This window comes from Pseudonaja textilis, chromosome 3 (genome assembly GCF_049901715.1).
Source record: "Pseudonaja textilis isolate UNSWEBS1 chromosome 3, rPseTex1.2, whole genome shotgun sequence".
NCBI lineage: Eukaryota > Metazoa > Chordata > Lepidosauria > Squamata > Elapidae > Pseudonaja > Pseudonaja textilis.
Window position 1 is genome coordinate 152,401,946 of NC_141992.1, and position 22,484 is coordinate 152,424,429.

Here is a 22,484-nt window from a genome sequence, read left to right on the forward strand (position 1 = left end):
AAATAGAAGGCATGAGAAGGAAAGCATTATTCTTGGTGAATGGTAAACGGCTGGACCAATAATCAATGACTATGTCTGTAAGTTTCCAGCCAATGAAAACTTTAGAGTGGCACTTATCCCTCATTGATAATTTAAAGTAATATATATTGATATATTTATATATAATTTCTAGTTAAAGTAATCTTCTTTTTTTCTGACAGGGGATAAATCTGGAACCGGACAGGAAGAAACAAAACTGCAGAATGCCAGCAAATTGATTGTGCATATGGCCATTCAGCAGGCAGTCCAGCAGTTCTCTCAGGAGAGCCACCCAAAGGAAAAAGGCACAGACAACCATGTGAGCCTGCAGTTTGAAAGAGGGCAATTAACCAAGAAGCACAAGAAGAAGTAAAAACCCATATTGTTGCTCTTGGATCATCCAAATGGCAGCCCTTCCAGCTTCTTAGAATCAGCTTGTGTTGTCACACTACAGACAAGCAATAACCAGTATAGTCAGCCACTAGTGATAGAAATAAGCAGTTGCAGTCCTTCCTCAGAAACAGGGGTTTAAGAGCACCAACTAACATAGTTAACATTGATGCTGTGCCTCTAACAATCATTACTCAACAACACAATGACGGGTGTAGTAGTGTCAACCCAAAACCCTCCTAAATTAAAGTTCTGTGTTCAAGATGTCAGACTGTATCTCTATCTATATTATCAGTATACACTCAACTGGAAGACAGCTCTATGGTTCCATTTTCCCGAGAATCTACTCTATTGAAACATTGAAGAGTATGTTTGCAGTTGTGCCCCTGAAGTATCAAGTACCAACTCATACATAGGCTTAAGAAAGGAAGGTAAGATACAGAAGTGTTGCAATAAAAGGGGACAAATCTATAAGAGGCCCTTCTATAAATGAACAAAATAGGCTTAAATATGGTCCAGTCCACTATTTTAGCTTTTTTTTCTTAGTTATTTGTTTAAATTCTACATGACTAATGTGTATTTTAAAATGTCATTGACCATTGGACAAAATCTAGAGAAAGTTTAGTATTACTATATCATCTTATGTAGGTCTCTTTAGAAATAAGCTTCTTTTAATTCAATGTGATTTATTCCCACGTAAGCATCCAACAAATAGGCATATGCCTTATTATCAATTATAGTTGAAAGCTTTATCTCTGTTTACCTCTTATTGTTCTCCATTTGCTCCATTTATCTTCCATTTGTTCTTATTTACAAAGCTTATTACCATTAACTGTAATCAACTTGCCTTAAATCAATCTTCCTCCACGATCCCTGGAAAATACCAATGAGAAACTGGTTCATGGATGGACTTTTCAATTGTATTCAATTATATTCCTTGTGTACAAGAAAATAAAGAAAGGGAAAGGAATTTTTTACCGGCTGGCCTTTACATACCTTTTACATACCGGCCTTTTAATCTACAAGAGTTTTCCAGGCTTTTGCACTTGCCCTTAAACATGGCTTCTGTTGAAAATGTGGTCTCTTTGTTAGCAGTTCTAGCTTGCGTGGAAGAGCACGAATTTATTGGGCATGCTTTGGGTAAAACTGGGTGTTAGCTGTCCGCTTGGCATGTTAGCCAGATAGTACTGTCTTACTTAGCAGAGAACATTGCATACAACATAGCTGTGACTAAGGCTAATAACCAAGTTTATAACTTCTTCCTGAAAGCAATTGTTTTAAAGTCATATTAATAATCCTGAGAATTTCATAATGAGATATAAAACATCAAGTATCCAAACTTCCAAGTTACGCATACAACAATATAAATTAAGTGCTATCAAAAATATAAAATATATTTTTTAAATTTGTTGGGCAGGTGTTTGATTAATGGTATACTCATTACTTACTGGCTACAAGAAGGGATACAGGGAAGGAGAAAGCAAGAGTGATTAAGAATAACAATGATGCAATCTGTAAAGCTCACAAATAACTTCTTTTCAATGCATATGTGGAGAAAAGCAGACATTGTTTCAGCTGTCTAAATAATCCGTTTTGTACAGGAATTTTTTGTATATAAAAAGGCTTAAAGGCTCACATCACTAACTCCTTGCTGATCTTCCACAGTTCTAGTTCAGAATATTAAATGATTGTGATAGGCATTTAACTATTTCACTTGACCCTATCTGTTTATTTGCATGACTTTTTCCTGTTAACATCCCTGATCTGAAAGGTCATGTTACTGTTACAATATTCTATCTTGGCAAGCAAGCAAGACCAGCACCATTTTGCAAAAGATAAAAGACAATTCTTTTCTCATTGCTATTTTGCCCTCTCTGAGCATTCTGTTTCTCTGTTTAGATAGGGAAATGGTAGCACAGCTTGTCTAATAAATACTAGACTCTTATACACACTTATTTGGAAATAAATCTCCTCAGATTGAACAGAGGACATAGTTCTGTAGACATAAGAAATTGTCAGCCTATTCACTGGGGCTTTGTTTCTAATAAATTGGGGTAGGATTGTTGTCTGTTAAGGAACGTATGCTTTAAAAATACTGAGAAATATCCATACAAAGTTCCAATGGTTTGATTAAGGAAAGAATTCATTTATTCATGGCTTGTTATGTATATGTATGTGCATGTATGCCATATGTCTGTGCTATCTTTCAGTGAGACAGAAAGGGAGGAAGAGAGGAGGGGAAGGAGGGAGGATAAACAGAACCACTATGCCCCCCAGTGTTGAATTTGATATTGATGTTTTTATGGCCGGTACGTAGAATAATTTGAACCCTACCACTTTGAAATGTAAGTTTTCCCTAATTAGAAAATATATTGTTGAGTGAGAATTACCGAAGCACTTTTCATCTTTTGCTTTTAGTGAGTGGTAAAGGTACTATTTTAAAAACAATACTTGTACCAAAGTGTACCAAATATTTGTACCAAAGTGTATAGGACTGATGTGGTGTGGGAGCGTTTATTTTTGTGCATATAAAAATCTCACTGTAGTTATCACATACAAAAACAAAGCTCCATGAAAAAGATTTTTCTTCAACTATTTGTCTGTTTGTCCCAAAAGAACTGGTCTCAATTGCGCATTAATCTTTAAAATCCTGTGAATTGGTGTATGTATTTAAAACCAACATTTTCTATCTTCCAAGCATGATTAAATTTCCATTCTTGTTGCTCATGTTTCCAACTGTATTTGAAGAACCTTTATGCACAAAATGATGTACTACATGTTACATCTCTAGTAACATGTATACATCATCTTGTAAAAAATTATCTTTAAGATTATAACAATGTAAATTTCAGTCCTTTCATCCACATATATTCCCATTGTTCCATCAGTATATTATAACCAACATTTTAGCTGATTTTCATGTTTTTCTGTTTCAAATTTCAACAGAGGTTTATGCATTTTAGCAGTTGCATAGTCATCATTTGTACATAATTATATTTCAAATTCAGGTTTACAATATTCAACTCACAAGGAAGAGGCAAGCCATTATTTTGGATGAGATAAAGAGAAAAAGAATTTAAAAAATTTCAAGAGAAGTATTTCTCAATTTTTTTTACAATGATAGTTCAGTACAAATCAAAGAAATTGAAATAAAAATAAAAATGAACTACATAAGGAAAAAACTTTGAATCTGAAAAAAGATCAGGAAAATAGTTGGCATATAAATTATGAAAAAAATAATATTGAAACTACAAGAGAGAGTATATTAATTGATAGTGTGACCATACAAAAAGCATTTCACCGATATTATTCCAACTTGTATAAAGTGAATTATTTCTACATGGAGAAAATAATTGGATACCTAAAGAACAAAATTTACAGAGGATTACAGAGGAACAGAAACATTATGAATGGACTGATAACAATAAGGGAAGTTTCTGAAGCAATAAAAAGATTAAATCAGAAAAAGGTTTCTAGATCAGATGGATTAAAGCTTCTTATAAATATCTCAAAAATGAACCTTTACAACCTTTACAAAATACAATGCACTCTATCTGGGAGGTTGTGGGTTCTGCACAGTATCCTAGCTATTCCCAGCCCTGCACATTTCTAGACAGCTAATTCATTTCTGGGATATGTTGGAGCCATTTTCCAGCTTAGGAGTCACAGCCCTAAGTGCTCCTATCACCAGTGCAGCTACTTTGGTCTTTACTTTCCATAACCTTTCTAGTTCCTCTTTCAGGCCCCGGTAGTTTTCTGGCTTCTCATATTCCTTTTTCTTGATGTTGCTGTCATTTGGCACCATGACATCTAGTACCACGACTGCTCCTTGTTTAATACCATGATGTCTGGTTGATTGGCCAATACCTGACTGCCTGTCTGGATTTGGAAGTCCCACAGGATCTTAGCTCTGTTATTGTTCACAACCTTCTATAAAATCTCCCATCTGGATTTGTGAGGATCTGGTCCATGCATTTTGCAGATATTTTGGTGCACAATGCCAGCTACTTAATTGTGCTGCTCATTGTATTCTGTTCCTATCTGTATCTTACACACTGCCAATATCTCTGAGGTCTCTCTACAGAGTGAGCACCTCAGGTCCCATCTATTCAGATAAAGTCTTGCTCCAATGAGATCTGGTGCTCAGTGCCTGTTTTTGTGCTACTATAATCAGTGCTTCACTGCTCTCTTTTAGTCTAGCTCTAGCCTATGGGTGCCCAATGTTTTGGCTTGCCTTTATTGACCGAAGACGAATTGTTCTGGGACAACCATAAAATATATGATACAGTTAATGTATATGTAGTAAATCACATAATGTTAAAAGTTTATGATCTTGTGGGGTTACATTACTAGTCACATGTGGCCCATAGGCAGTAGGTTGGACACATCTAGTCTAGCCTTTTCCACTAGTAATTCCTAATAGAATTTCTCAGAGTCTGCCACTTCAGCTATCTGATGATAGTACATTCCATGAGGATCATGTCTTGCCATGGAATTTCTTGTGTTTGATCTTCTTTTCATATTTGCTGCTGCCTAGGTATTCTTTCAGCAGCTCACTTTTGGAGGCCATCTTACTGATGTACTCTGAGTTTCTTACAGGACAATGACTTTGACACTCACTAGATGTTGTTCACCCTCTTTCTAGCTGGTTTACAGTCTCTGGATGTTGGACTTGAGTTGGAAATCTCAATACGTTGCAGCTCCCATTTCCTCCTTTGGCCAGCTCACTATATAAGCAAGATATCCAATAACTTGCAGGGCATATGTGTTAATGGCATATCTTATTCTTATTCTTTCCTTCAGGACCTGTTTTATCCTTTGGTAGTACTTAAATGTTGCTTTCTTCCTTGCCTCCTCTTCAGGGTTTCCATGTGACTGTGAGATACCAAGATATTGTAATTTGTCATATGTCTGCTACATGTCCCACTAGTTGTTCTACCACATCAGTCTTAACTATCTTCCCTCTCTTGACAACCTTCCAGCCTCATCTCTGCAGTCTGAATGATATCCCAATGTCCTCACTGGAGATCATTTCAGATGGATCAGCAAGTTGATATCTCATATAATCTTAGCATATAGCTTGATGTCATCCATGTAGAGGAGGTGTTTGATGGTGATTCCATCTTGAACTTTTATCTATATACAGCATGACTTGTGACTATCTGACTGAGAATAATAGTGGGGACAGTGTTTCACTTTGGTATATGCTGCACATCATGGCCACATGTGAGCTACCTTAAGTTGACTTCCAGTGTTGTCATCCACAGTTTATTCAACCAGTTCCTGCATATTTGATCATCCAGCTTCTTAAAAGAGGCTTTACATCCTCATACTAAAATTATCATAGTCCTGCATGCTAACCTATTTAAGTTTTTTTTAAAAATGTATTTATTCATGCTTGCTGCTCTTCTAAAACATATTCTGAGAATGAGGCTTCTACAGGCTGGGGAGTGTCACGATAGATGGCTCATTTCATAAGCTAGATAATATGCCTCAGGAAATGAGGGCATCTTCAAAAGAGATGTTCCTGCAGATCATAATTGCTGAACGGGTTTATAACAGGATGATGTTCTCTTGCGCTATAAGCTGTTTAGGCTTTAAAATTCAGTGCTAACCCCTTAAACTGTGTCTGCTAAACAACTGGCAGCTAGTGCAAATTTTTTGGAATAGACATCATATGATTTCATGCCTCACCATAGTTATCGATCTAGCTGTTGCATTTCATACCAAAGGTAAATTCACTGCAGCATTTTTCAATAATCAAGATGGGATGTAACTAAGGTATGGTAATCAAATTATCCATAATTAAGATAAGATAATTCTGCTTATTCTGATCGGCTCAGGAAGCTAATACTGTGAATTCAGTTACAGCTGAATATCAAGGAGAACTTCAGAGGATTTCTTCTTTCTGAGGACTGTAACTCCATTTCAAACAAGTTGAACCCCAACTCTGCTCTACCATTGGCCATCAGCACTTTTATTCAATGTGGGTTTAATTTCAATATTAATAATTAAATAATATTTTCAAATGTATGTTTTGTTAAACAATTCTGATTGCTTCCTTGGGGTTAGATGGCTGTTATAACCATACAAATGGAATGCCACTCCAAATCTTCAAAAGACCCAGTAGTTCGCTGTGGTTGTTGAATTGTACGAGAGGCAAGATCCATTCCTTTGGGACATCATTGGGACATCAGATGCTGCTTCTCTATCTTTCAAAATTCCTCTTTTTAAAGATAGAACAAACAAAGGCATCCAAAGCCCTGTTCTGTTCGAGTCCATAAGGTTGCCACGGTCAATGATATTTCCAACCCTATCTTTCAGTCATCAGTAGAGAATTTCATCCTGCCAAAAGTTAAATCTTTTTTCAAAGAGAAAAAATTGGTTGGTGCATATATTTTGAGAATTAAGAGATGGATGATGTAAAGTTCCCCCCTCAAATTTCATGCAATTGCTATTCATAATAGCAATTCATTCACTATACAGTGCATTTCTTTGATCAAAAGCAAAATGAAGAAGACCATATATACTGTATATCCAAGTGGTGGGATGATTTTCTCTATTAGACCACAGCTGAGCACAAAACATTCCAGGCTTCCAAGCTACCATGACCTCTATATGAAGAATTATCCTTGCTGATGCACACTCCAGGAAAATTTCAGGCTGCTTGCTTGGGCTTTCAGTGTTTAGGACTGATATAAACAACTTTCATCAATGCAAGACTTTTATTTTGTTTATATTAAATGTATATATGGTGCTGTCATCTTTTACGGCAACTCAGCTGCTCCTTTAGATTGTAATGTGATTACTTTCAGGGATTCCTGGCTATCCATTCCTAGCCACCATCTCCTCCTTCATGACCAACAACTGCTGTCCTAAATCTATGGCAGGTTAGGCTTTAACATTTGAACATTGTCATCCACAATTTTTTCAGATGGTGAAATGCTAGAATTAGGCCACTAATGCTATTGCTGGTGATTTTCACAGTGCTCATTTACTGTAAAATGGAACCTGTCAATTTCTTGTCCTCTCTCTCTCCTTCATATATTTCTCCATCAAAACTGATTCCCTTTAAACACACACACACACACACACACACACACACACACACACACACACACACACAGAGGCCCAGGCTCCTTTGTAAGTCATCAGTAGTTTCTTTATTCAGTGGATTTGGAATATTTCAGACATTACAGTCCCTTTATACACCATCCTTATGATCTAGGCCAGGGGCCTGCAACCTGTGGCTCTGGAGCCACATGCAGCTCTTTCGGCCCTCTGCTGCAGCTCCCTGTTGGCTGATCCCACCACTGGCTGGCCCCTCTCCATCACTTCTCACCTGGCTTGAGAAGTTGATGGCGGGGGATGGAGACTCACTCCATATTCCAGAGCAGGAAGTGACTTGGCAGGAGTTAGTGATGTTGAGTTGGCCCAGTCACACCAGTTGTTAAATTATAGGCTCCCAGTGTTTTCTTTTCTGTGGGAAATGGGTCCAAATAGCTCTTTGAGTGTTTAAGGTTGAAGATCCCTCATCTAGGCAGCAGCTGTAGCATTATTTTTCAATGGGGATATGTCAGAATTGATAACTTGGTATGCATGTCTATTTCTGCCACTACCCCTGCCCTGGTGCTCTGCTGTTTCTGTGCTGAGGCTCTCTGGAGTTGCTATTTTTGTGTGTGTGAACCTGGACATTTGGCCTCTCAAATCTTTTAGCCAACGGATGAAAATCAGATCAGAATACTTTGAAGTTCTAGCCAAAGTAGTACTGGCCTCTTGATATTCCTATGGGAAGAACAGTATTTTTTTTAAAAAAAAATAATTTGATTTCTAGGTGTGGAAGAAATGCAGTGCCATAATAGAAATCAGCACTTGTGCATGGTAGGGAGAAAGATAAAGGTAAAGGTTTTCCCTTGTTCAGTTGTGTTCAACTCTAGGGGTGGTGTCCATCTATGTTTCTTAACTGACAGAAACAGTGTTGTCTGAAGATATTTCTGTGCTCATGTGGCTGAAGTGCATGGGATGCTGTTACCTTTCCACTGAAGTGGTACTTATTTATCTATGCACATTTGCATGCTTTCAAACTGCTGAGTGGACAGCAGCTATGGCAAGTAACAAGAGCTCAGCCTGTTATGCAGTGTTCAAGTCTCAAACTCTGGCTGTCAGTTTTCCAGCTGACAAATTCAGCATCTTTAACTGCTGAACCATCACTCTGCTTGTGTGGTAGGGAAAGAGGCACCAAACAAATTCTGTGAAGACTTTTTTTCTTTTAAAGATCTGTAATCCCTTGCATAGAAGTGGAGTGAGGGTGACTGGAGCTTGAGTGTTTACTGGCCAGATGTCCTTCCTGATGCCTATTTGAGTGTGCAGCAAATAATTGCACCCAGAGAGAGAAATATCTGCCGCTACCTAGGATTGAACTCATGGCCTCCTGATTGTGAGGCGAGAGCTCCCCCTGTAGGCCACTACATCACTCAAAGACTTTCTTTTTTGTATATTCATAGGAATATTGATCTCCTGGAAAAGTCACCTTCCATGATGTCATTATTGCAAGTCCATATCAGAACAAAATAGAAATGGGGTTAAGTCTTCTGCAGCAACAAAAGTCCTGTGGCTCCATGATGGATTTCCAATGAAATAAAAGCTAAATTGTGAAGACATGAGTGAGCAAAATGTCTTGACCTGTTTATCTCTAACCACTTCAAAACCACTTCCATACACTAATTCAAGAGTATTAAATTTCCAGACAACTTCTCCAGAGATTAGAGGGTGTTACTGTAGATGTTTAGAAGTACTTTTCTGATGCTGTTGCCTCCTATGTCTTCTGCCTCACAGCAAAATAAACTATCTTCAGCCAGCTAAAGGCAGAGATCACAATGCTAATACTTCCAGCTCACAGGAAGACATGTTTCTCCACTAGCATTAGGGAAAAACTGTCAGTGAGAATTATCCTTTGCCATTGAATGTTGCTATCTTTCAGTCCTGATAACTCCTTTGAAATCTGTTCTGAAATCTTTCTAAAACATTTTCACCTTTATAATTTTTCCAGATAATTCAAGACGGCATATCCAGCACATCTACCTCTTCTTAGTTTCCCCGTAACAACCTTGTGAGGTGAGGTGAGTTGAGCTGTAAGAGAATAACTGGTCCAAGGCCACACAGATAGTTTTGATGGGTTTCTGGCTGTGTTTTCCTGTACACTTACACAGCTACAAGTTCTCCCTGGCCAATTCTTAGCTACTTCTATTATACACTGAATTTCTCACCCAGAAAATATTTTATCTTCATTCAGATTAGTACACCACCTATTACAAATATTATACTAGTCTTCTGCATATTTGTATGTATTTCTGCTCAGATACTGAGGCAGAGTCAGTAATCCATGTATTTGGTTTTTTTTTTAATAAAGTTTTATTTGGGTTTTCACACACACAAAATACAAGTAAAACATCTTTTTTGAAAATAGCATGGTCCCGGGTTGAACTTCTTTGTACAGACACAAAACTCAATTTCATGCTCCTTTTTGTGTTCTATTCCATATCTTATACTGTTCTACATTTTCTATATAGTTTTTCCCCTCTTTTAATTTTCTCAATTTTATTTTGATTATCTCATCTCAATTCAAATCATTATATTTATACTTTTGTCTGTTCTGTTTCAATTTCATGTTATCTTTTCTCATCAAACAAATTTTCTCCTGTAGTTACTAATTGGAGTATTACACCTTTATATCTTTTAATTACATCCATTCAACTCTTATTTAAACTTCAATATATGCCTTAAGGTTATGACCTTCAATATAATACATAATACATAACTTCCAATCGAATTCTGCTTGGTATACATTCTTATAATACACACTATATTCTTTAAAAGAAAAAAAAAGATTATAAATATATGTAATTATAAACCCTCATTCCATTCCAATTCAGTTCTATCATTAATAACCATTAAAAACTTAACATCTTTAATACTTCTTTTCAATTAAATATCACACTTACTTAAAAACACATATAATCTCCATAATTCTTCTAAAAGTGGAGCCATTTTAAACAGTTTTAAACAACCACCCGATTGATTTTAGTCATTCAAATACAATAATCAAAAATCCAGAAATCTTCAAGTAGTCCAAATAGTCCCGAGTTATATCTTCTTATTTCTTTTTCCACTTTCTCTTCCTGGGTTTTTTGTTGCGATATTTCAGTTAGAATGTATCTTTTGGAAGTCTTGTTGAGATTTTGCTGTAAGTTCTTTTTAATTCCAGGCAGTCTCCTCCCTTCCAGATTCTGCCCTTTTATTCTTTTTCTCTCCTTTCCTGTTTTCAAAAGCTTTTAATAATCCAGAAATCTTTATTATCCCTTTGACTTTTTATTTTCAGCATTTAATGCCTATTAATGTCAAAGTGGATTTTTTTCCAATTTGTTGCTTAAGTCTCTTAGCTCAGTATATAGGAAAAGGAGTATAGGAAAAGGAGTATAGGAAAAGGAGAAAAAAAACCCAAAATCTTTTCCCCTTTCTCTCTCCTTTGCAGCTTAAAAATCTTCTTAGGGAACAATGTTATTGTTTTTTTTAATAGTTTTAATTCCAGGGTACCTTATTTGTTGCTTTTGCTGTTTGACCCAGTCAACCAAAACTTTCTCTTCTTATCTTCCTCCTGCACATTCTTTTCCAGTCGAGTTCTTCTTTGTGGTGGCCATTTCTGACCACTGCTACAACCGCCTTCGGGAAAGGGAGTAATGGCCAGCTGGGGAGGAGAGATGCAGCTCTCCTCAATCCTGCAGGCTATCTCCCCCATCTTCACCACCTCTATGGGGTGGCTTAGCCTCGAAACCAGCCAGCTTTGGGCGCTCCAGCGGTGAGTACGGATCGAAGTCTCGCACAGACGAGGATTCGGTCTGTCACCAAAAAAGCTCAAACCGGAAGTCCAGTAATCCATGTATTTGTTAAACTGGCCATTGCACCACTTATGGTGCCTGGCATTTATAAGCCCAATTATCAGAAATGTTAGGTATCTTTCTGAACTAAAAATTATCATCATAATCGTACAAACTACAAGACCTAACCTGGACAACCATTACAAAGATTGCAATGTTGCTTGCAATATGGCATGCAGAAGTCAACTGATATCCTCTTTTCATTATTAATGAATTTTTAAAATAATTTTCCCCTGTATTTCCCACCCCCACCCCCCGTATTTATATTTGGTGTTTTATTTTTCTATGTATGCTTTATTGGTTTAGGACCATAAATAAATACGTCAGGTTTGATAGCAACGTTAATCTGCAAGTCTTTCTTGAAGCCACTATAAATGGAATTTTCTCCATCATGCCTACTACCTCTGGTAAATATTTTAAAATATATAAAACACAACTATTCTTTTCTACAGTAAGCTAAAAGGCTTGGAGTGCATTTCCTGTTTGATTTTTCTCTTTTCCATTGGTTCTGATCATTTCTTAATTTCAATGAATTGTATCTCCTGCAGCTTCTGTAAAAATCCAACAGATGGTGCTCCTGTACTACACAATCCTTATTTTAAAATCTGGAAACACCCCACCATACAGATAAGATATGCATAGTTATATCTATATTTCAAACACATTGGCACAAATTAATGATAAATCTGAAGTGATTAGTTGGCAGTTACATTTTTCCTAACTTCAATGAAAACCTATTTTATATTTCAAAACAAACCAGTATACTACAATAGTTCTCTACCATTCAGCCAGAACTGAAGAAGCTTCTTGGATGAGAAATGAAACGTTTGAAGGAAAAGAAACCCACTTGCCCTTTGGAAAAGCACTTTGGGACAACTATGACCTGGAGAATCTCCATACACAAGAGGAGGAACTTCTGCCAAGACAGCAGTCCACTAAAAGATATCTGAGTCCAGGGAAAAACTGGACTAGTTGGTCTACTTTCATAGGCTGATAATATGTTTTGAAAAATTGATATTGTATCATCTACTCAGTGAAGGAGGATCTCACTGATAAACAGATGAAATAGGGCACATATAAAATTTGAAGAAAAATGTGTATTACCAGCTCTTTCCTTCCATAACTATGTATACAGTTGTAGTTATATCTGAAGCTATAGCACTTAGATTTATATACCACTTCACAGTGCTTTATAGCCCTCTCTTTACAGAGTTTACAGAGTCAGTATATTGCCCCCAATAATCTGGGTCCTCATTTTACTGATCTTAGAAGGGTGGAAGTCTGTGAGTCAACCTTGAGCCGGTGAGAACTTCCGAATGCTGGCAGCTGGAAATCAACAGAAGTAGCCTGCAGGACCGGATTCTAACCACTGTGCCACCATATTATGTTTCCAGGTGACATTTTCTTGGCTTAGATTGTGTCCTGCATCAGCCAAGTGATTAGCCTTCAGAGCACACAGAAGTATGAAACAGTTGAGGAGAAATAATTGTATGATCCAGGTTACCTACACAAGGAAGTTACCACCTTAGTCTCAGCTATACTAGAGCTGGAGATAAAATCTGGACTGTCCCTGAATCCCTTAGAATACGGTTTCAAACTTGCGGTGTCATGTTGTCATCACGTGACATATCATGACTCCTCCCCCCTTTGCTAAAATGGGGGTGGGCATGGCTAGCGCATGGCACATCTGGCCCACAGGACACGAGTTTGACACCCCTGCCTTTGAATGTTGATATTTGAATTCAGAAGATCAGTGTCAGGTTTCTAAGTGATAAAATCCATTTAAAAAGAAAAGAACAAAGTCCATCTTTCAAGAAAAAAATCTTTTATTTAAGAAAGCATCAAATTGGCCATGTCCATGGTAATTCCAGATCTGACACAACCTGGAATTACCCCACAATATTACAAGTTAGAAACAACCCCCCAAAGTCACGTTCTCCAATAGAAATAATTCAATGTTACTTGATGTCATAAATCTCCACCTCAAGGGGCCCAAGCACGAACAGCTCGTTACTCACAGGAAGGAAGATCACCTAGCCAAAACACTCCACTCCTCCCCCTTTAGGAATGTGCCAAGCCCAAAACCCTTCCCCCATGACTGCCACAGAGAAAGTAAGGAAAAGAATATATATTAAGCCTAACTAAAATGGCTACACATATATCAATTTCAGGCTTGACAATCAGCTTCACAACTCCTGCTATCAACAAAAGATTAAAAACAGTCATCTTAATACCCTGTTTCTCCAACAATACAGACTCCCCCAATAGGAAGTCCCAGCATGTTTTATAGGCATGAAATGAAATTAAGCCTCTCCCCCCAAATTAAGGCCTATATTAAAACATGCGAAATGGGGGGAATGGTGGGGGGGGGCTTGCTGTTAGGAAGTACTTTTGTTGCACACCCGGATATGGTGCTGCCTGCGTTGACCCCGATACGAAGTGCCCCACCAACACCGAGGTCAACATCCAAGCCGTTGCTGCCCGCCCGAAGATGCAAGGGTGGGGAATTAAGTCACCCCGAAAAGATGGCCTAGCCATTTTTTTGGGGCTCAAAAATAAATAAGACCCGGCCTTATTATATGAGAAACACGGTATTTATCTTCTCCAAGAAACAACTGTAATAAAGGAGTGGCCAAATAAGAACTTATTATAAAAAAATTCTAAGACTGAACATTTCTGAAAAGATTGTTCCAATATCTTCCAGATTTTGTGTCTTATGTTTGGTTCTGAGAATTTCAGAATATACTTTTGTTTAAGTTCATGGGTTTTGAATCTGAAAGGATGGATAGAAAGAGAAAAAGACCAGATAGGAGCCAGAAGAACTTCCAACAGTCACAAAGAGCAGGCTACCAACCACAGCTGCAGTTGCAATTGCGACAACTGTTCTGCAGTAATATTTTGAGCATCTCTATCATGTCAGGTAAAGATTCCTTATCAGATTCACCCTCACCTTCAATCAAATCCCAGAGGTTCAATAGGCTGAACAATATCCAATTTCAACACTGTTGTCCACTGTACAGTACTTGACCTATAGTATTCAGTAAAAATTATATAAGCCATGATCCCTCACCTATTACAACTTCTTCCCAACTACATCAGAGAAATGATAAATTATATTATGCCACTGAACTGACATTAACAGAGCTATTTTTAAAATGTTTCATACTGAGTAAGAACTGAGTTAGAAAGAGGAGGAATTCTTATTCTTTCCATCACCTCCTCCTCCTCCTTTTCATAGCATGAAGGATATAATCCCAATTATATTGCAATCCTGGATTCATCATTCGAGTCTGTGGGCAGCTCTCATTTCAATATATCTACTTGGTTTGAATCAGGAAATAATCTTTCTACATTTTTTTTGTATAGATAGCTTTATGGGAATATATTCCATCTTCTTTTTCCAGGTTCTTCTAATATAGCTCACCTCCTTTTAAAATCCCTTTTCTTTCAGCACTTCCTATTGTCATAATTCGATAAGTGGGAGTATTTCATTTTGAATGGCTAATTGTTTTGCCATTAACTTTGTTCTTAAGATAATGTTGTATAAATGTTGTAATCCCTCTAAATTGGCTAATATATCTTTTGAGGGGGGCAAAAATAGTATCTTTATTTAGACAAAACCTGTGAGCAGTGTTAATATATAGAGAAGGCAATTTCGTTTGTGGCATTGTAAAGAGATTTAGTGAACCAAAACAGGCTTCCTTAAAGAAATCTTAAGTTTTCCCTAACTAATAAGCCATTGAACTGCAAATATTTCTAGAATTCTAATCAGAAAATTCTAATTCAGTTCACTTTTCTTTCTGCTCCTTAGTACCAAAATTCACCAATCATGTTCCCACTGTCCAGCTTCCTAAGAGACAGATAAAGAAGATTAGACAGGAAGAAGAAGAAAAAGACACATCCAATCAGGACTTGTTTCAACTTTGTTACTGAGATGTCAGAACTCCAAGAAGCACTAGGCCGCTAAATCCAGCCTCGTTTTTAAGTTTCAGCATGCCCTAATGATATTTGATGGATGCCCTATAGAAATTTAAAGTATGGCCATATCCCACTGACTGATGCCACTCTGTTCATGGGCATGGGCTCTGCATTAGAACTCTGCAGTTGCTTTAGGACTGCAAGCATAAGAAATTCTTATGCTTCCAAAGCTTCCACTTGTACTTAACACAATAAATACATGCTTCAGCATAACCACCTGCATATGAGTAAACAGGAAAAGGGATGTAAATTGGGCTATAGACTTGTAATTTGGAGTTGCTGCCTTTATTATTTACTGGAAAAAACACCCCAGGAACTCCAAAGTAAATATGGAATAAAAGATAACTAAATTGGATTATTTTTCTTCCGAGTAATGTGACCATATCTTGAAACTAATTAACCGACAACCTGATTATTTTACATAGGGGGTTCTTGCAAATGCTCCACTTATGCCTGTCATAAGAATGTGATTATTTTCCTTGCTTTATTATTTTCAGAGCACAGGTTTTGTTTCAGGTACATGGTATCTCATGTAAGGTGTTACTTTCTATTTTTAGATATTAGTACTGTACGTAGAACCAGGCATGTAAACCTTCAAAGATGTTCTTTGATTTCACTGAGCTTCATTGATTCATGAATTCACAAATTGAAGCAAAGATCCACTTTGAACCAGAGAAACCTACTTGAAGGTTATGAGATGCACAGCAACCTTTTGAGGTGGTTTTTGTTCTTACAGTGGCCTTTCCATTATTTTCAGGATTGTTCCAGACAATACTCAGTGTTGAATATTTTCTTAATGCTGAGGAGACAAGTTGAGTTTAGCTTCCCAATGCCAACAAGTATCATTTGCTTTACTGCTTTACTGTATCATTAAACTCTTTTTTCAATCAACTCTTTTGAACTGCCAGGCTAAAATTATTTTAGGCTTCATTCATTTTCTCCACTCTCAATTCCTACATTTATTTTCATTCTTTCTTATGCTAATATTTTATTTCTTTATTGTCTTGCCAGCACAATTGGCATTTCACGTCAGCCATCAATACAGGCTTAAGGCTAACCAATCTAGTGCTCATCCTTGTATCAAATTGGTACATGCTTGGGTTATTCTTTTCATTTTGCAGAATTGGAAAAGATGTAATGTTCTGAATAACAAAGGCTAACGTTGCAGGGCACTGACACAAATGTTTACTGTTTTAAAAATGAGGTTAACCTCGTTCTCTGAAACCTGCCTACCTCTAAAATTCTATCTTGCTGTGTTAGCCTACATCATCTGCCTCTGCTAACATAGAATGTTGTCAGAAACCAGCAACCCTGACATATTAACTCCTAAACTTTTAAAAGAAGAACTCCTTTCAAGAATAGAACAAGCATATCAACCAGTGGTGGGATTCAATTGTTTTTACTACCAGTTCTGTAGGCGTGGCTTGGTGGGTGTGGCAGGGGAAGGATACTGTAAAATCTCCAGTCAGAAGTAGTATTTGTTGGTTCTCCAAACTACTCAAAATTTCCGCTACCGGTTCTCCAGAACTGGTCAGAAGCTGCTGAATACTACCCCTGATATCAACCAGCTATAAACCCCAGTAATAAGAGGCAACAAAATCTACCACCCCATAAAAGCAAGTAAGTGGTCATTGTTTAGTGCCAAGCCCAGTTCATGCAGAATCTAAGGCAACCTTTATAATGTACAGGAAAACCAATTAAATAATCCCTGAGAACAGGAGTGGGCTTCAAAAATTTTAGCTGCCCGATTGCTGGGTGGGTGTGGCCAATGTTGGGCATGGCCTAGTCAGCCTCCTGCACCATGATGCGTGGGTGTTTTTGTCCTCCCCAGGCTCCGGAGGCTTTTCTTGAGCCTCCGGGAAGGCAAAAATGGCCTCCCAAGGCTCTGGAGGCTCTCTGGAAGCCAGAAACAGGCCCATTTCCAGCCTTCCTGAACTTCTGGGAGGCCCATTTTTTACTCTTCCTGAGTGTCCACACATGCCCTGAACTTACCTGCATCCAAAACGGGCCGCGTGTGGACTCCGGGGAGGGGCAGAGTGCAGTGGGTGGGGCCATCCAGGAATGGGATTTGGACAGAATCTTAGATAGGGGCTCTTCCAAACCCTTGTGAAACCCTGCAAACCCTTCCCCCCACCTGAGAAGCTATCAAGCTTCTTCTTAAAAGTGGGGAAGCTTACAATCTCCATAGTTAGACTATTCCGCTATTGTCAGCAGGAAGTTTTTTTAATATTTCAATTAAATTTGGAAGCTGTAAATTCCTCCAGTTCCATCAGCCTTCCTTCACAGTCTTTAAACATCACTATTGTCCATTCTTCTGAACCCTGAAATGGAAAAAATATTATATATCAGTTTTGGAATGATTCTATATTTACATTAAAGTAGAAGTCATTTTGAATTGGTTTGGCACATTTTGGGTCAGTATTAGATCTATAGATTGTGTGCTGTGTTTTTCTCATTGATATCTTCACTGTCTTAAAAAGGGGTATGGAAAAATATTTTAAAAATGGGTTTGTTGATTATGGGAACTTTATTTTGAGTGGGTTTGCTGGGCTAGGCTGAAACTGGGTATTTTTAATTTTGAGTAGCCTACTGAGTAGTTGGTGATTTGCATTTCTAAAACATGTGGCAGGGTTGTGGGATTCAAAGAAAAAGAAGACTTGAAATGATTTTGTTGTGTTTTTTTTACTGGAGAGCCTAAGGGAAACAGATAGCTTTAGAAAAAATAAGAGTTAAGTTAAAGAATCCAGATCTAAAAAGTCTTCTAAAATTCTAATTTACTTCATGCAATTTGGCTAAGCTTCTTAATTAATTGATTGATTGATTTATTATTTGTATGCCATCCATCTTAAAGAATTCTGAGCAGCTTACAAGATATTAAAATCAGTAAGTATAAAACATAATCATAAAACAATAAAACAGTAAAATGATCATACAAATGCATAAAACCTGTACCGTGATTAATCAGGGAAAGGGAGGATGCACGGTAGCAAGATCCAATCACCCTAATTCCATTCTCTCTATTCCATTCTACACTGTCTTAGTCCCTTGATGAAAAAAAAAACAGATAGGACACTGTCATCATATAATTTATGATATTTTATGTATTAAACCAATTTTTGTATGTAGTTCAGAAATCAAATCTTTATTGTGGTCCAAGACCACTCTACATACAAAAAAAAGACTACATTTAAGATTATGATAGTGATCTGCTTGGGCCAGATTTAGTCTAACAGGGTCTGCCATGTTCAATATTGCTGTGCAGAATTTTGTAATGCTGTATGTAATACCAGGGTTGTCATCTGAAAAACATTTAGAGAGAAAACCTCCCTCATTAATTCTCTTCAAAGACAGCATTCTCTATTTCCTGCTGGGATTATCTAAATATAGCTAATAATATTGAAATGCCTGTCAGGTATTCAATTCATAATTCACATAGAAAATTCATTCTTGTCTAGGCACAATACATGTAGTTGAACATTTCTTCTGCTAAAAAACATGGACATAAGTTTTTAGAAAAGGGAGCGGTAGAATGAATAATGAGCACTGGGCTACCCTATAAAAGAGGTAGGCTGCTTTCCATCCCCATTAATTAAATGATATGAAATGAAACGTTGTAATGGGAACTCAATTATTTCTGAAATATTTCCAGATTAGATATTGAACAATCAATGTTCAGGTTTTGAGGTTCAGAAAGAGCAAGATTCAGTTAAGATAAATGGAGTTTATTGGTATATAATGTATACTGTAAAATTATATTGAAAAACTGTGAATATCTCCAGGATGGGGCTTTTTCACCATGCCTTTTCTTTTGCAATCCATTATACCTGTCAAAAAGTCACTCCAAAGGTTAAAAGGCTTCCAGTCTGGCATAGGTTAACCATTAACCTAAAGACAGATTGGCAGAAATCATCAATCCACCTCTTTCACCAAGTAGAAATGTCTTTTCTGCCCAAACCATAAATAATGCAAATTGTCCAGATACATACACCATATTCAGAATATAATGTAATTTATTTCATTTTCATTAAACATTATTACTAATATTTAGAAATTATGATTTATGACTTGCAATTTATACATCATCCAATCTAGTTTTGTTTATCCCTCCATAAATTAGAAGAATGCATTTTTACTGGTTTTATGAAACATCCACTTCTCCTTTCTCAAAGGAGCCAATTCACTGCCCTTTTTCTTTATTAAGGTCTCTTTGGGTGGCCGTGGGCTGTGAGCTGATGAATAAGTAGGAGTAATAAAAGCCATTTCTCTGACTACCTGCTTAGATCTTGGGGGTCAAATGATATAAAGGCCAGGAACACAAACAACAAATGCAAAACCACTCCCAGTTCAGTCTGCATCATTTCTGGCCATATGAAGCATTAATCTTGTACATGCATGCTTCTGTCAATCTAGTTGTATATCCTCTCTATATCATGCAATATCTCAAAGTTGCTTACCTAGCAACCATCATTTTTAACAAAGCGATTAGCCCATATATTTGCACATTGTGCTATTACTTTGCAATCAAAATTAAATGCAATTTGGGAAGAAACATTTCAAACTCCTCAAAGAATCGCTACCTAAATTAACACTCTATAAGTGTGACTGGGCAATTCCTATTCTAGTGTTCAAGATTCTGTATTTACCAAAACAAGCATTAAAATTACTTTACTGAGATATCTATTGTTCTTGCTTTTCTTATCTTGGTCAATTTGTATTATGGTTGACAGCAATCTTGGAAATTGTGTTACAAATTTCCCAAATTCATTTGCAGTGGGCTAATTAAGATCCAGGCCACAAATTCACATATATGCAAGTCTTGGTTCTTCCCTTCAAGCTCTGCACTTTTTGCTGTCATGTAGATTCATTGTAGCTTTTTCCTCTAAACGAGTGGGTTTTTTTTCTCCTACAAGATATAGTTCTTTAAAGTACCACCTGTAGGAGATGACTAAGCTAAACCCAGTCATCAGTCACAAGTCATCAGTTATAAGTCACTTTGCGCCCTCAAGATATCAAAGTCCAGTTCACCTTCAATTTTTTTCTATTCTTAACTCCCACTAATTTTCTTTGACTATTAATGATTCAGGTTCTTGTGGAGAGCTTAAGCTTACAATATTTTTTTATATACATTTGAACTGCCTGGATTTCCTGATTTCTCTGGTGCTCGACACCACCTCACCATGTCATTCTCAAATATTTCTCCCATCCCTATCTCTGTTCTCTTTTCAACCATCATGTCTCACTCCCACTTTCCTCTGTGGTCTTTATAAGGAAAGTCATTTCTCCTGGTTCTTTCACTCCAGCAGGCCCTCTATAATCATTCTCTGACTGTCACTCAGGGCAACAAACATTATAGAGGTCTGAATAACAATTCTCACCAAAACGTTTAAGAAGTATGGTTGAAGTTCAAGTTTTCCATTCATCTAACCAGGCTCTTCAACAGTATCTATAATAGCCATTGTTGACCATTGCAATGCACTCTATATGGGGCTGCTTTTGAAGACCATATGGAAGCTTTAATGAAGCAGTGCGGACAATGATGAGTATGCTACATAAGCTGCACTGATTGCCACTTTGGTTCTGACTGTGATTCAAGATGTTGATTGTTACCTACAAAACCCTTCATGAAATCAGGCCATATTACTTGAGAAATTGCCTAATTCGCATAGTATCCACCCAGCAAATTCCATATAGCAGGATTGGTGCCTCCTGGTTCCTTCAGTTAAACAATGCCATCTACAGTATTGGGGGAAACCAGAAGTGGGCCTTCTCTTTAGCAGAGCCTGCCTTTTTAAACAAGATTCCTCTGAGATGTGGAAGGCCCTCCAACCGTATTACTGCCTTGAAAAAGCTCTTCTCTCAGCCTTTAACAAAAGTGAACAAGTCCCCTTGAACTCTTTGAGTTTGTTTCTTTTATCAGTTTGGTTTCTATCAACTTGACTATCTTTTATTTTTAGTTCTTTTTATTCTTAAGCAGCCTGAGCCATTAAAAGTTAAGTAGCATGCAGATTTCATAAAACTAAAAACAAAACTAAGCTAAATGAAACAAAACAAAAAGAGAAAAAGAAAAGAAAAGAAAAGAAAAGAAAAGAAAGAAAAGAGAACTTTCATTGTGGCATCCTCAGGCGCTTCTTATTGATTGCTGACAGCCCAGGTTCAGCAGCCACATTTCCTGCTTGTCTTAGTCAGGGATGGGATTAAAAAATTGCTGAGTGGCATGATCATGGTGGGTGTGGCCTACTGGAACATCTGGGAGGGCTGTTTTTCACCCTCCCAAGGGTCCGGAGGCTTCTCCCAGGCCTCCGGGAGGGTAAAAACAGCTTCCCCCAGGCTCTGGAGATCCACCGGAAGCTGGAAACAGGCCCATTTCTGGACTTCTGGTAATTCTGGGAGGGCCGTTTTTCACCCTTCGAAGGGTCCGGAAGCCTCCACTGGGCCTCTGGGAGGGCGAAAAAGGCCTCCCTGAGCTCTGGAGGCCTACCAGAAGCTGTTTTTCCCCTCCCAGAGCCTCTGCAGACCCTGCATTTACCTGCATCATGTGGAGACGCCTGGGAGGGGCAGGTGGGGCCAGCTGGTCGGTTGAAATATCAGTTCGACAAACAAGATGAAAACTTAACATCCAGTTTGCCCGAACCAGTCTTAACCAGTAGAATCCCATCCCTGGTTTTAGTCCTTCAAAGGAGGCCAGGTTAGGAAATAAGATGTTGTGGATCGAGGTAATGAGAGGCTTAGACCAGAGCATAAGTGGAACAAGCTTTATTCAGGGAATAAAGGGTCGTCGCGTCTGCTTACTAACAGGCAGACCTGGCTAGCGAACGACAACTGGCTCAGCCCGACAGCCGGCTTTTATAGCCGACTGTCAAACGGAGCCAGCCAATGGGAGCTGCTCGTGCTCCCGCTTAAAGAACGGACCTGGTTGGAAACCCCAACCGGTCCCCAAGACATAACACCCCTTCCCCCTAGATGGGAACACGTATAGTCCTTGAGATACGCCGGTGGTCTGTGTTGGCGACCGGAGCGACGTAACTCGGGAGAGTCATTGGGTGATGACAAGTTCATGGAGTCCTGGTCAGAGTACATAGAGTGGCGAGCTTGGCTCGGTGCAGGATCTGGACCCCGGGGAAAGTCTCTGCCTTCGGGCTGGGTTGGAGAATAGTCTTTGCCCGA

General features: G+C 38.0%; 1 protein-coding gene across 2 annotated transcripts in view; it reads left to right on the forward strand.

Annotated features, from left to right (window-relative positions):
• The window catches only part of AKAIN1 (A-kinase anchor inhibitor 1), a 76,478-nt gene that overhangs the window by 8,551 nt on the left and 45,443 nt on the right, over positions 1–22,484 (forward strand). The window contains exon 2 of one of the 2 annotated variants that reach the window (XR_015743168.1): positions 201–839. Coding sequence is in view for 1 of the 2 variants with exons in the window: in XM_026699155.2 (XP_026554940.1) it covers positions 201–391 (191 nt within the window). In the remaining variant the exon portion in view is untranslated. Of the gene's footprint in view, positions 1–200; positions 1,375–22,484 lie in introns of those variants that run through there. The other variant, XM_026699155.2, reaches the window with a different exon arrangement.